Source organism: Pelobates fuscus, chromosome 5 (genome assembly GCF_036172605.1).
Source record: "Pelobates fuscus isolate aPelFus1 chromosome 5, aPelFus1.pri, whole genome shotgun sequence".
In the NCBI taxonomy this organism is placed as follows: domain Eukaryota; kingdom Metazoa; phylum Chordata; class Amphibia; order Anura; family Pelobatidae; genus Pelobates; species Pelobates fuscus.
In genome coordinates, this window is record NC_086321.1 from 179,237,522 (window position 1) to 179,251,663 (window position 14,142).

The window sequence follows — 14,142 nt, forward strand, 5'->3', positions numbered from 1 at the left end:
TTCTTCAGCGTACTGGGTCTAAAGCAGGCTTCCCCAAACTCCGGCCCTCCAGATGTTGCTGAACCACAACTCCCATGATTCTCAGCCTATATATTTAATTCGTAGAATCATGGGAGTTGTAGTTCAGCAACATCTGGAGGTGCCGGAGTTTGGGGAAGCCTGGTCTACAGCCAATTAACCCAATAGGACATGGTGAGGATTGTCGCCCTGGAGTGCCCAAAATATTAGGTCTCTCATAGAACCCCAGTATCTACTACTACTACGTGTTACGGGACTTTGCTCTTTTATCCATCTACATTCCATGTCTCCTCTGCTCAAGCTGACATGTTTAGTTATGTTTAAATATATTTTTCTGCATAAGCAGTGTTTTGGTGTCATATGATTATGCCTCCGCTACTTACATCACCATTTATTACCCACAAAGGGGTTTTACTAACCTAGCCAATGCCATGATATGATGTTTCAAATCGCCTCTTGCCCATCTCCATTGCATTGTTTGCATATTTTATGGTTAGGCACTAATAAGCTGACCAGTGTGTTCAGTTTAGCACAGGGTGGCAACAACTGTAACCACATTCTGTTCACTTTGGGGTCCCCCTACATTCCCTGTCTCCTCTGCTAATGCTGAGATGTTTAGTTATTTTTTATACATAAGCCATGTTTTTGTATAGAGTTAAAAAAAAAATATTCCACATAAGTAAAATAATGTGCACACTAGCAATCAGCGATTCCCTTTTGCTAAGACTGGTGATACATGTAAGAAGAAAAAAGCTACATATGGTAGGGTATCCAATGAATTCATCTCAAGTTGACAATATTTAATATTTAAAATAGAATTATTTTACGTTTCTTTCATACTAGGTAGGTTAACTCGAGTTACTGAAAAACAAACAAAGTCTTGGCATCAGCGTTGGCATAAGTTATTCAGCCATATAGGTGACCTGCCTCCTTACCTTAAATACCTGCTTAAAGCCATAGGTTTCCAGACCTCCTTCTGCGGTCTTGAGTTTGCTGAGAAGCAGAAGCTTCTGGAAGAGGAAGACGTGCCGGAGAGACTTCTTTCTTCCCGAGAATACAGTGAACACGTCTTTGAGCAGAAGCCGACCATGTTCTTTCTCATCAACCTAAGAGCAACAAAATGAAAACAACTAATAGACTTAATATACAGGTAATCAAATGCGTTTTTTTTCCATTCTTGAGAGATGGGGTTTATTGTGTTGATCAATACTGAGTGAGTGTTGTAGAGATGTGAAGATTTTAAGAAAGATCACATACTATTCAGTATGGGGGCAGTTTAGGAATAGTCTTGTAAACTGGATAAGAAGAGATGGAAATGTAATGAGAAGAGTTTATTAATATAAAATACGAGTGTAGGGATGTATGACGAATCCGATTTTTGTAAAGCATAAATAGGGAGCCAAAGAGGAGCTTTGTAGAATTGATTAGCAAAAGGAACATTAGGGGAGATGTATAAAAGTGTTCTGTTCTTAAAAAAAAAATGTTCTAAAGCACTACATGTGTTGCAATCACCATGGAAACCAGTGGAACCAGAAGACACATTGCATCGGTGAATCTTACACTTTTATATTTCTGCTCCACTTTTTAGAACATAGCACTGTGATAAATCTCACCCTTTGACATTAATGTGCAATGTTGATTATTTTGACTGGTTATCTCAGCACAATTTGGCAGTGAGAATACATTCATTTCATGGGGTGCTAATCCTAAGGAATAGTCCTAATGCAAGCTCAGTGCTCACCGCACAGTTGACGTCAGCATAGGAGAAGCCTAAATCAGGGCAGAGGGGCATTATAGTTCAATATGTTTAATAAATACGTTTGTTAAATAAATAAGTTTGTTTTCCTAGCACTGTAGTTTCCATTTAAGCTGTTACAAAATGGCAAATTTTTACAAATAATTCAACCTGGCAAACCACTTGTTTGTAAAGTCATAACCTAGGTCAGCCTTAGCCTTGGTAAAGTCACAGAGCCTTACTATCTCTAACAGAACATTAAACATAAGAGACTTTAGAACAATAAAGAAATCATGTGCTGCAATATTAGGGCATACAATCTCTCATGTCCTCTATGAGCCAGAGAAAGTTGGCAGATCCAGATACTATATAGCATTTCTTTCTGAAATGTACTATGCTGGAAATATTAGAACTATTTATTAATAAATGAGTAAAAAAAAAGCTTATTCCGATTTCTCTTTGGAAATATTTTCTGTTGACTGTTTCTGTAAAGCTACTCTGCCTTAGAAGCAGCACGATACTGTAAATATTCATAGCAATAAATCTAGTTGACCTCAGCAATACTTCTCACAACAAACATGTTTTGCCTGTTAAATAGTTTCTTCATAAGCCTCTTAGGGACTAATTAAACACCTCTTAAATACCGTATTGTCCAGATTGAAGGCCAGACTTTTGTTTTCCATATTGATTCATAGTAAATTGGATTTATTTTTTTGTGTGTTTTTGCATTGCTGTAAAACATGGACCGACACGTAGAAATCCTAGGAGTGGTTAAGTTAAAGGACCACTAAATTCATTCAGACCACACCATCTAAATTAAATTGTCAGGATGCAATGGTTCTGTACTTTTAACCCTGCAGTGTAAAACCCTGCATTTTTGTAGAAATGGCAATGTTTACATAGAAACATAGAATGTGACGGCAGATAAGAACCGTTTGGCCCATCTAGTCTGCCCAATCTTCTAAATACTTTCATTAGTCTCTGGCCTTACCTTATAGTTAGGAAAGCCTTATACCTATCCCACCAGTGGCGTACATACCAGGGTCGCGGCTGCGACCGGGCCCGGCCCACCAGTGGGCCCGGCCGCCCTGCGACCCAGGTATGTACCCACAGGGCCAGCCTCTTTTGCTGGGGGGCCCAGGAGCCGGCCACCTCCGGGCCCCCCGAGGCTGGCCCTGCTGTCACCCGGCTGGCTGTCGGGCGCGCGAGGGAGCACTGTCCCCTGGGTGCTCCCTCTTCAGCTCCCTCACGCGCCGCGTACTGATGCCGGAGCCGGAAGATGACGTCATCTTCCGGCTCCGGTTTCAGTGCGGTGTGCGAGGGAGCTGAAGAGGGAGCACCCAGGGGACAGTGCTCCCTCGCGCGCCCGACAGCCAGCCGGGTGACAGCAGGGCCAGCAACACCACTGGACCCCAGGGAATCCCCCCAGCTCTCCCACAGGTAAGGAGGCTGGCGGGATTAAATAAAAAAAAAACAAAAAAACTTTGAGTGTGTTAATGTGTGTGTGTGTGTTAGTGTGTGTGTTAGTGAGTGTGTGTTAGTGTGTGTGTTAGTGTTAGAGTGTGTGTTAGTGTTAGAGTGTGTGTGTTAGTGAGTGTGTGTGTTAGTGAGTGTGTTAGTGTTAGTGAGTGTGTGTGTTAGTGAGTGTGTGTGTTAGTGAGTGTGTGTGTTAGTGAGTGTGTGTTAGAGTGTGTGTTAGTGAGTGTGTTAGTGTTAGTGAGTGTGTGTGTTAGTGTTAGTGAGTGTGTGTGTTAGTGTTAGTGAGTGTGTTTGTGTTAGTGAGTGTGTTTGTGTTAGTGAGTGTGTTAGTGTTAGAGTGTGTGTGTTAGTGAGTGTGTGTGTTAGAGTGTGTGTGTTAGTGTTAGTGATTGTGTGTGTTAGTGTTAGAGTGTGTGTGTTAGTGTTAGTGAGTGTGTGTCTTAGTGTTAGAGAGTGTGTGTTAGTGTTAGTGAGTGTGTGTGTTAGTGTTAGTGAGTGTGTGTGTTAGTGAGTGTGTTTGTGTTAGTGAGTGTGTGTTAGTGTTAGTGTTAGAGTGTGTGTGTGTCTGTTACTGAGTATGTTTGTGTGCGTCTGTCACTGAGTGTGTGTCTGTCAGTAAATGTGTGCGTCTGTTCATGAGAGTGTGTGTGTGTGTCTTAAGCACTTACCTTTCTCCAGCGCCGGACTCCCTTAACGCTGGGGATCTCTCCGTCCCCATCCGCCTCTCAGCTCCGAATGCACATGCGTGGCAAGAGCCGTGCGTGCATTCAAACCGCCCATAGGAAAGCATTACTCAATGCTTTCCTATGGACGTTCAGCGTCTTCTCACTGTGATTTTCACAGTGAGAATCGCAGAAAATCCTCTAGCGGCTGTCAATGAGACAGCCACTAGAGGCTGGATTAACCCTCAGTGAAACATAGCAGTTTCTCTGAAACTGCTATGTTTTCAGCTGCAGGGTTAAAACTAGAGAGACCTGGCACCCAGACCACTTCATTGAGCTGATGTGATCTGGGTGTCTGTAGTGGTCCTTTAAGTGTATGTGTTTATACATGCACTGGCATACATACCGCGGTCGCACGGGTCGCAGCCCTGCGACCAGGTGCCCGCCGCCATGTGTTGCGGCCCCAGCCTGCGCAGAGTAAGCGCTCACGCGGGGGGAGGGGGGGGGGGCCACGGATCATTTTTCGCACCGGGGCCCCATGGGTTGTGTGTACGCCACTGTATCCCACGCATGCTTAAACTCCTTTACTGTGTTAACCTCTACCATTTCCGCTGGAAGGCTATTCCATGCATCCACTACCCTCTCAGTAAAATAATACTTCCTGATATTATTTTTAAACCTTTGCCCCTCTAATTTAAGACTATGTCCTCTTGTTGTTGTAGGTTTTCTTCTTTTAAATATGATCTCCTCCTTTACTGTGTCGATTCCCTTTATGTATTTAAAGGTTTCTATCATATCCCCCCTGTCTCATCTTTCCTCCAAGCTATACATGTTAAGTTCCTTTAACCTTTCCTTGTAAGTTTTATCCTGCAATCCATGAACCAGTTTAGTAGCCCTTCTCTGAACTATCTCTAAAGTATCAATATCCTTCTGAAGATACGGTCTCCAGTACTGTGTACAATACTCCAAGTGAGGTCTCACCAGTGTTCTGTACAATGGCATGAGCACTTCCCTCTTTCTACTGCTAATACCTCTCCCTATACAACCAAGCATTCTGATAGCATTTCCTGCTGCTCTATTACATTGTCTGCCTAGCTTTAAGTCATCAGAAATAATCACCCCTAAATCCCTTTCCTCAGATGTTGAGGTTGGGACTCTATCAATTATTCTGTACTCTGCCCTTGGGTTTTTACGTCCAAGATTCATTATCTTGCACTTATCCACATTAAATGTCAGTTGCCACAACTCTGACCATTTTTCTAGTTTACTTAAATCATTTGCCAATTGGCTTATCCCGTCTGGAACATCAACCATGTTACATATCTTAGTATCATCAGCAAAAATACATACCTTACCATCAGGTCCTTCTGCAATATCACTAATAAAAATATTAAAAAGAATGGGTCCAAGTACAGATCCCTGAGGTACCCCACTGGTGACAAGCCCAAGCTTCGAATATACTCCATTGACTACAACCCTCTGTTGCCTGTCACTCAGCCACTGCCTTACCCATTCAACAATATTGGAATCCAAACTTAAAGATTGCAATTTATTGATAAGCAACAGTGGCAAAAGCCTTACTGAAATCTAGGTAAGCAATGTCTACTGCACCACCCTGATCTATTATTTTAGTTACCCAATCAAAAAAATCAATAAGATTAGTTTGGCATGATCTCCCTGAAGTAAACCCATGTTGTCTCTGATCTTGAAATCCATGTATTTTTAGATGTTCAACAAGCCTATCCTTTAACATAGTTTCCATTACTTTCCCCACTACTGAAGTAAGGCTTACTGGCGTATAGTTGCCCGACTCCAAAAAAAAAATGTAGTTCACTTTTTACTCAATACCATGCTCAGAGGCTCCATCTGAAACATGATCTATGTGTGTCTATGAATTGACTAAAGCTTTCTTGGTGAGATATATTGTTGTTAATCAATGTCAATCTTACGTTTCAGGTTTGGTGACAATCCACTCTAGTTTGACACTGAGTTCCATATTTTTATACAGTGGAACCTCGGAAGTGGAATGCTCTCTTACCCGAACAATTCTGTTGTCAAACATAAAATTTGAGAAAAGAATGTCTCGACACGGCATTAACCTCGTTGGTATGACACTAACTGCCTCCTAGCACTAGACAAAGCGAACAGAGCTCCATTCTGTCAGCAAATAGAGCTGACAGGTAAAGTGAAATTACATTTTCATTTAATTTACATTGTGTTGTTTTTCTGTATAATTTTATGCATGTAAGGTATTATTAAACTGTAAACGTTGTGTTAAAATGCTGTAATATTGGGGGTCTGGAACGGATTAATCTAATTTACATTAATTCTTATGGGAAATTTTTATTCGGTTTTCGAACAAATCGGTTCTCAAACAGCCTTCTTCTACAAATTAAGTTTGAGTTCCAAGGTTACAATGTATTTGTAGAATGTCAAGGTGTCTTATGCATGTAATGTGTTTCTTTTTCTCTCTGTCTCTGTGTCAGTTTATTACACACTTATACATAAGATTTGACTTACCTAGTTTTTGCAGCCGCCTTTTCGGTAAGATTTACATTTTTGCGGCAAAATTCTATTTACTAGCTTATGCAACTAAGCAGCGCCCCAAGCACTCCATCGCAAATTACATATGTGGTTCTGGATTTTCAGGCCAAAAGATGTCCACAAATGGGCAACATTCTATAAGGTTTCTCTTAGCAATCATCAGTTATGCTTCATAGAGTACAGTGACTTGATGCATAGGTTGGGGGGAATTAAATATGAAAAATAAGTTTTGCTGTCCCCTGGAGCCCAATATTAACAAGGGAGGCTCTACCATGTTTATGTGGGACTTTATTTTGTCTGTGCACAAGATAATACAGAGGTTCACGATGCCACGACAGCATAAGTAACAGTGATAACAATGTGGAGCATTTACATGGCATGAGAAAATGGCACAGTTTTAAAGTATATTAATACACAGGCTAGTCGTGTTTGGTAATGAATACATATTATATTCTCCATTTATTAACGCTTCTCTCTTTCTGTATTTATTGTTTTATGTCACTTCATAATAAGTATTTTAACATGTCAAATGTAAAGAGTGTTATTGTAGGCTCTAGTTTCGAACAAAATATGCTGGTAGGTATTTAAAAGAGTGCATTTTAAATCCTCCATTGTTTTACCAACGCTGGAAGGATGCTCAGCAACATCGTCACAGTGCAATTCAAAATGTCACTATGGTAAGCTTAGTTTGGATTAAAATCATGGGAATTACAGTCATCAGCACCTTGAAGCTAAGTACCCTCTAACTCTAAACAACCAAAATCATAACTCTCCCTACACTTCTGCACAAGGACCTCTAATATAGCATACTGTCATTAAACCACTGGGAACATTTCTACCATTTCATTATAAATTGATATAATACCATTTGAAAGACTGCAAGTGAATCCAATGTTCTTTCTTTTGTTATTACATTTTTTATTGAGAATGTGGCAGAAACAGTGTGCAGAGCATAAAGTACAATAAGTAGGCAGTTGTACAGTGTATAGAGAGAATGATACTTGTCAGAATGATAGAGGAGTAAAGCATCACGTTCTCTTTTAGAAGTATAAAGTAACATGGTATAATAAAAATAAACATTGTAAAAACTGGACACATTTCAGAGTTTTAGTGATTTTCCATCATAAAACAATATACGGTAATATATAGAACAAGATAAAAATAAGCATAAACAACCAAGTCAAGTCCCTCTATGGGACTCGTGTTTTAGTGGAGTATTAAATGAAGCCCAACACCATTTACCTCAGCCTCTGCTCCCATGCAGCGATCTCATTAGAGAGGTGAGTGTTACACTTCTGTAACACTCATCTCTGGTCCTCCCTTGCTCCTCCTGCCATATTCACTTACTTGCCCTGCTTGAGGACACTTCTCCATGCAGGACATACCTCCTCAATGATGCAGAGACGTTGGCTTTCCATTCCAATGCCTCCTAGCCAGCTCTAGCAGCCCTGTGGTTGCTATGGTTGGAGAGCAGAAAGACCGCACGTGGGAGGTCTCTTCTGCTCTCCTTTATTAATGAATTCCTCAGCAGACAGTCTATGCCAAATAATTGATTGACATGTGGGTTACAAACAATTTTAATTAGGTTTTTCTCCCAATCTATACATTTGTTAGCAAAACTGTTGCACAATGTAGTGATGAAATTTCATGCACCTTAAAAAGTGCTACAGTAGCTTTGGACAGGGGACCTTTAAGGTAGTAGGAGCTATTATGATGAAGGTAATTTAGTACCAGGGATGTGGAGGTGACGGCAGGGGGTTGCGTAGGGTGCCAGGCAGTATATTCTATGTTTTAATCTGATCTTGAAAAGAGAGCTCTAAAATGGGGGTGTAATGTTTCCAAGTTAGTAAGAAATGTTTTGGTCATTAGCTCTTTATTATGGAGTATATGAAGCCATTCCATAGAGAGCAAGAAATAGTTTAAAATAAATGTTTTGAGTGGATATTAGCCCTTTTAAAATGAATTCTGTAGTGACTGGTAATAAGCATTTCATGGTTACATAAATATATCTTGATTTCATTAATTTTAGGACAGTACCAAACACAGTGAAACTCATTGGCATTATCAGCACTATAATGGTACATGGTGAAGAGCCTAGCTGGAGAATTATGCTTTCTTTAACACTCACCTCAAACCCTCGGATGGCTTCAGCAGCCAACAAATTCTTCCCATGGTGCACAAGGGACCCCACCAGCTCCCGAGCTGTGTGCAGAGACTGTTGTTCGTGCTCGTCCTCCTGATCACACTCTTGCATCATATCACCCAGAAACCGTTGATACTGATCAAGTTGCTCCAGTGGTCTTTGTAGAATCGCCCATGTTTCCTCCTCTTCCTTTTGGTCCCTCCTCCTGCCCTGTCCAAATAAGTTAATGTAAATAAAGAAAGTAGAGGTGCCAAGATAACAATAAGGCTGGCAAAGCATCAAAGCTGTTGCAATTCTAGAAGGGCTGGAGGATTATCCTTTGGTAACTCCTGCTCCTAATGGCAGAGATAAATACTGGACTAGAACATATAAACTATTTACCATCACCAACACATAGCATTTAAATACCCGATTGACAATAAATCCAGCAAATGTCAGACAGCCTTTTTTGATTGGTAAAACCTTAATAACACAAGTTTTTATGTTCTGAATTTGTTGAACCTGCTCTTGATCAGTGGTTGCCGAATTCCTTTTTACTCACTGATTGTATATGATCCAGATGTGATCTACAAGTAGTGAGCCATCAATCTTCTGCACAGTGTGAAATATTAAACTCGATCAGTAGTTAACTTGCAGTCACACATATTGAGTGCAACTACCATCAGTCCATGAGGTTCTGAACCTCTAATTTGAGCATATTAATGGAATTACCGTGTTTAAAATAGCATTCTGTTCTCTCCAACAGATTTAAAAATGACTTGCCTAGCATATTTATTCCAGGCAGTTAGGTCTCATAATTTCATAAATCAATCACTTTCTCTGTTTTCTGTAGGGGGAAGGAGTATTGTGCTGATTTAGCAATCTTTTATAGTATGGCATTTGATAAGCAGCACAAATAATCAATCAAAAAATAAAATAAAAAACGGGAGAAGGATACATTTATAGCTAAACTGGGATGAGTAATTTATTAGTGCTGAAGATTGATATAGTATATATGAGATTTCCTTTTTTATTTAATGATGTCAATCTGTTTTTTCTGTATATTGAGTATTTGGCAATTATTTCCTCATTACAGTTTTCCTTTCTAAAAAAAGTATACATTAGTAATGGTTAAAGTAAAAGTTTTTTATTTTTTTTATTTTAGATTTTTTGTATTTTAGTATTTAATAATCAACAGTTTATCATGCAGTGGTGAACTACATAGTATGAACTGGATATAATTTATCATGATAACCAAATTAGTCAGACGTCTACTGAGCACAAACATGGCATTTTTGCATTTCAATGCTAACAATATATCTGAAATATTAAATATAAATGTTGCAATTATGAATAAAATCCATAACAACATAAAAAAAGACTAAGCATTGTGTATATTACTGTAGCGTGTAAAAACAAGGCTATATTTAATGGTACCTATGTGGTGCCACCACTAATTTATATTTGCTTTATATGATCATGCTTAAAATGTTAATATTAAGTATTCTGTTCGTTTTTATTTGCAAAGTACTGAAATTTACAGATTTTTTTTGGGTTATATTAATGACTCTAGTACTGTACTGAATGCACATGATGGTTAGAATTCAGTGATACTGAATCATTGTCCCACATAACTAACCAATCATATAATTTAGTCTTTTCTCACCTTAAGGCTTCCGCTGGGTGCTGGAAGGAAGAGCTCCACCTTCTGTCTGTTTTTCACATACAGAGAATATAAACGCAACTGCTCTGCCTAAAAAACAAAAACCTCATATATATGTTGTTGTTTGTTTGTTTTCTAATACAAAATTTACAAACTAGTTCAGCTGTTTTATTTGGATTTTTAGGCCACACTTAGCAAATGCACAATTGTTATGATAATCTTTAGAGTGACTTCCCATCGACATCACATTAAGGTAAAGCTGCAAACATAGAATTAGGAAAGTAAATGGGGATATCTCACATGTTGAAGGAAGCAGTATGAGACAGTCAGCGGCTGTGATACGCAGTTCTGGAGTTCTCTCAGAAAATAAGTGTGGAAGTTAAGGAGTTGCTCCAAACTTCCTCTGAGCGCCAGGCTAGCTGGACAAGACCTTCTGGCCTCCAAAGAGCGTCGTAGACATTGCACGTAGCTTCGCTCCGAGCACAGGAGGTCTAGAAGTAAGCGTTGGGGAGACCTAATGGAAACATTAATTGACAATAGTCTGATGATACCATCATATAGTAATAGACTTACATAAATAAAACCCAGAGTCAAAAAGACACAATTTACAGGGTAAAAAGGGAGGAAAACAGAACTAAAACATAATAAAAATACAAATACCATGTTAAAGGCAAAGTAAGTCAGTGTAAATACAATGTAGTACAATTTGCAGTTGTCAAAATGTGATCATACTTCCTGTACATTCAGTCACTGCATTGGTCTTTCAAAAGTACTGTAATGGTTAAAACACAGCCTGTTTGATTTCTGGGACCCAACCTAATTCCAGTTGTTAGTTTTTTTTAAAAAAAGCATTAAAGTTTGACTGAAAGTAATCACAACATTAAACTAAGAACATTTATGAATCAATGATATGTCAGAGAAAGAGCTAATGTAGTTTTCTAAAACCTTCTATGAGTAATTGGAGCACAGCACTTGGAAATGGAACATATAAAAGAAGCAGTTTTGTGTAAGTTTCAGGGACTTGCCTTCTTCCTTCTGGCTTGGGAATCCCTCCCCAGGGAGCATCAGGTCCTCTTCCATCACCTCTGCTGAGAACATGGCCCCGAGGAGGGCTGCAAGTCCGATCTGCTAGCTCTCGGCTGCTGACCTCTAGACCACGAATCCTGACTCCAACCTCTAGCCTCCGATTTTCTGGTTCTGCTGTTTGGCTCTGGCCTTCCTCCACTGAGTGTTTCTGTAGGCAATGATACGTTTATTAACTAGGAGAAACATGCCCTTTCTAGTGCTTAAAACTCTTACATATAGACATGATATTTGATAATTCCACAGGAGGAAGTTAAAGTTTCTATTTTTTGGGTAATGATTCCAGTAATGATATATTTCAAAAGCACACATTTCTTACCTCCTCTAAGGCCTCCATCACATGATACTGATGCTTTGATGTATCTTGAAGGCTCATAGAATCCTGTAAAGAAGTTAACATTTTACACAGAAGATGATAAACTATACTTAATATATTTAGTCAGTGGCAAGCCTGTGTCAGAGATGACCTGTTTCTCTTACCAATTTTCTTTCTCGCTGATGATGTCTACAATTTAATTGATGGGACTACTTACTGGGATAATTATCTATTCATGGCTTAATACGGTGTGTACACAGTGAAAGCCAACAATCTCCCATGTCTACACTCCTATACTAGTATGCTAATCTAAACATTTTGAGTAGTCCTTAACATGCTTCACTTTCTGAGACCAATGACTTTATAGTTCTCCCTGCTTAGTAATTGTCACATATTATCTTCCAAGAGCAGTTAGGTATATTTGTGGGGGTTGTCAAGTCTACAAAATCTTGTAGTTTTGTAGAACCATAATTCTTTCATCATTTTGAGGTACCTAACTTTTATTAACAAGATTTCCTACTGGTTTCCACGATGCCTAGATTAAGCAATAAATTAGGTGGTGTGTTCATTTTTTATGTCCTCACCTCAAGTGTCCGGTCAAAATAATCTTGTGGTGACAGTCTCTCCTCCAGTTCTTGCAATTTCTGATTAGATAGTTGCACAAGGCGATGCAAAGCCTCATCCACCTTCTCATAAAGCTCAAAGATTGCTGGGTCATAAAACCTGTCAATGCCAATACAATTTTGAGAGTTGTTTATCTTCACATGTCTTCTTTTCATAGTTTTGGGGTGGCTAGCCTGGTTTGAGAATTACCTCAGGTATGATGACTTCTGCAACCTTGCTACTAATGTTCCTCCATCTCTTTGCAGCATCTGCAGTCTCTCATCACTCAATGCTTTCTTCATGGCATCTCGATGATGACTTATTAATGCTTCAGTGTCCTGATAAATAGGAAACATTTGCATAGTGAAAACTAACTTAGAGTGTTGTAAAGACACCTGGCTCTAGAAGACAAACCATCTGCACATTTTATACTAGCGGCTACGTTGTTAAAACCAGTGGATTTGTTTGCCTCTTATACACAGTACCATGTGGATTTAATAAAAGGAAAAAGAAGACCCAGCACTGTTGCTTCAACCTCAAAAACCTTTTAATATAATCAAACGATAGGCCAATTTTCTATCCACACATGTATGGCTTTAATGTGAGTTACCCTTGCAGTGCTAGGGTGACTTTTTCTAAAAACAAAAAACTAAAGAAACCACAACATTTTGGATATGCTTACTGCTGTCTTAGCAATGAGCATGAAGCTACTGAGTAACTGCTTTCAGACAGAGTTGCATTGCCATCAACGTTAGGCAACTTACCTGAGTAGATCAGTGAATTTCTACTACTGAGGTAAAGTCTCAAATACATCATCAGGATCCTGCATATTCTTGACGATGCAGTTAACATTACTATAACCCTATACGGTGGGTCAGTTTATATGTAAGCATTTGGAATAACAGTGTTTTTTAAAGGACCACTCTAGTGCCAGGAAAGCATACTCGTTTTCCTGGCACTAGAGTGCCCTGAGGGTGCCCCCACCCTCAGGGACCCACTCCCGCCCGGCTCTGGAAAGGGGTAAAAACTTACCTTTTTCCAGCGCTGGGCGGGGAGCTCTCCTCCTCCTCTCCGCCTCCGTTCCGCCCCGTCAGCTGAATGCGCACGCGCGGCAAGAGCTGCGCGCGCATTCAGCCGGTCGCATAGGAAAGCATTTACAATGCTTTCCTATGGACGCTTGCGTGCTCTCACTGTGATTTTCACAGTGAGAATCACGCAAGCGCCTCTAGCGGCTGTCAGTTAGACAGCCACTAGAGGATTAGGGGGAAGGCTTAACTAATTGATAAACATAGCAGTTTCTCTGAAACTGCTATGTTTATAAAACAATTAGTTAACCCTAGCTGGACCTGGCACCCAGACCACTTCATTAAGCTGAAGTGGTCTGGGTGCCTAGAGTGGTCCTTTAATTGTACATTTCTGTACAGATGTTTAAACAACAACTGGATGAATACTTGCAATAACTTAAAGGAACACTATAGTCACCTAAATTACTTTAGCTAAATAAAGCAGTTTTAGTGTATAGATCATTCCCCTGCAATTTCACTGTTCAATTCATTGTCATTTAGGAGTTAAATCACTTTGTTTCTGTTTATGCAGCCCTAGCCACACCTCCCCTGGCTATGATTGACAGAGCCTGCATGAAACAAAAAAATGGTTTCACTTTCAAACAGATGTAATTTACTTTAAATAATTGTATCTCAATCTCTAAATTGAACTTTAATCACATACAGGAGGCTCTTGCAGGGTCTAGCAAGCTATTAACATAGCAGGGGATAAGAAAATCTTAATTAAACAGAACCTGCAATAAAGAAAGCCTAAAAAGGGCTCTCTACAGGAAGTGTTTATGGAAGGCTGTGCAAGTCACATGCAGGGAGGTGTGACTAGGGTTCATAATCAAAGGGATTTAACTCCTAAATG

General features: G+C 39.6%; 1 protein-coding gene across 1 annotated transcript in view; it reads right to left on the minus strand.

The window, feature by feature from the left end:
* Positions 1–14,142, minus strand: part of ARHGEF40 (Rho guanine nucleotide exchange factor 40) — a 45,717-nt gene that overhangs the window by 17,841 nt on the left and 13,734 nt on the right. Inside the window, exons 10-17 of the mRNA XM_063454790.1 lie at positions 12,436–12,563; positions 12,207–12,345; positions 11,626–11,688; positions 11,249–11,457; positions 10,524–10,737; positions 10,227–10,313; positions 8,567–8,791; positions 954–1,124 (exon numbers count right to left, since the gene is read on the minus strand). Coding sequence (XP_063310860.1) covers positions 954–1,124; positions 8,567–8,791; positions 10,227–10,313; positions 10,524–10,737; positions 11,249–11,457; positions 11,626–11,688; positions 12,207–12,345; positions 12,436–12,563 — 1,236 coding nt within the window. The remainder of the gene's footprint in view (positions 1–953; positions 1,125–8,566; positions 8,792–10,226; positions 10,314–10,523; positions 10,738–11,248; positions 11,458–11,625; positions 11,689–12,206; positions 12,346–12,435; positions 12,564–14,142) is intronic.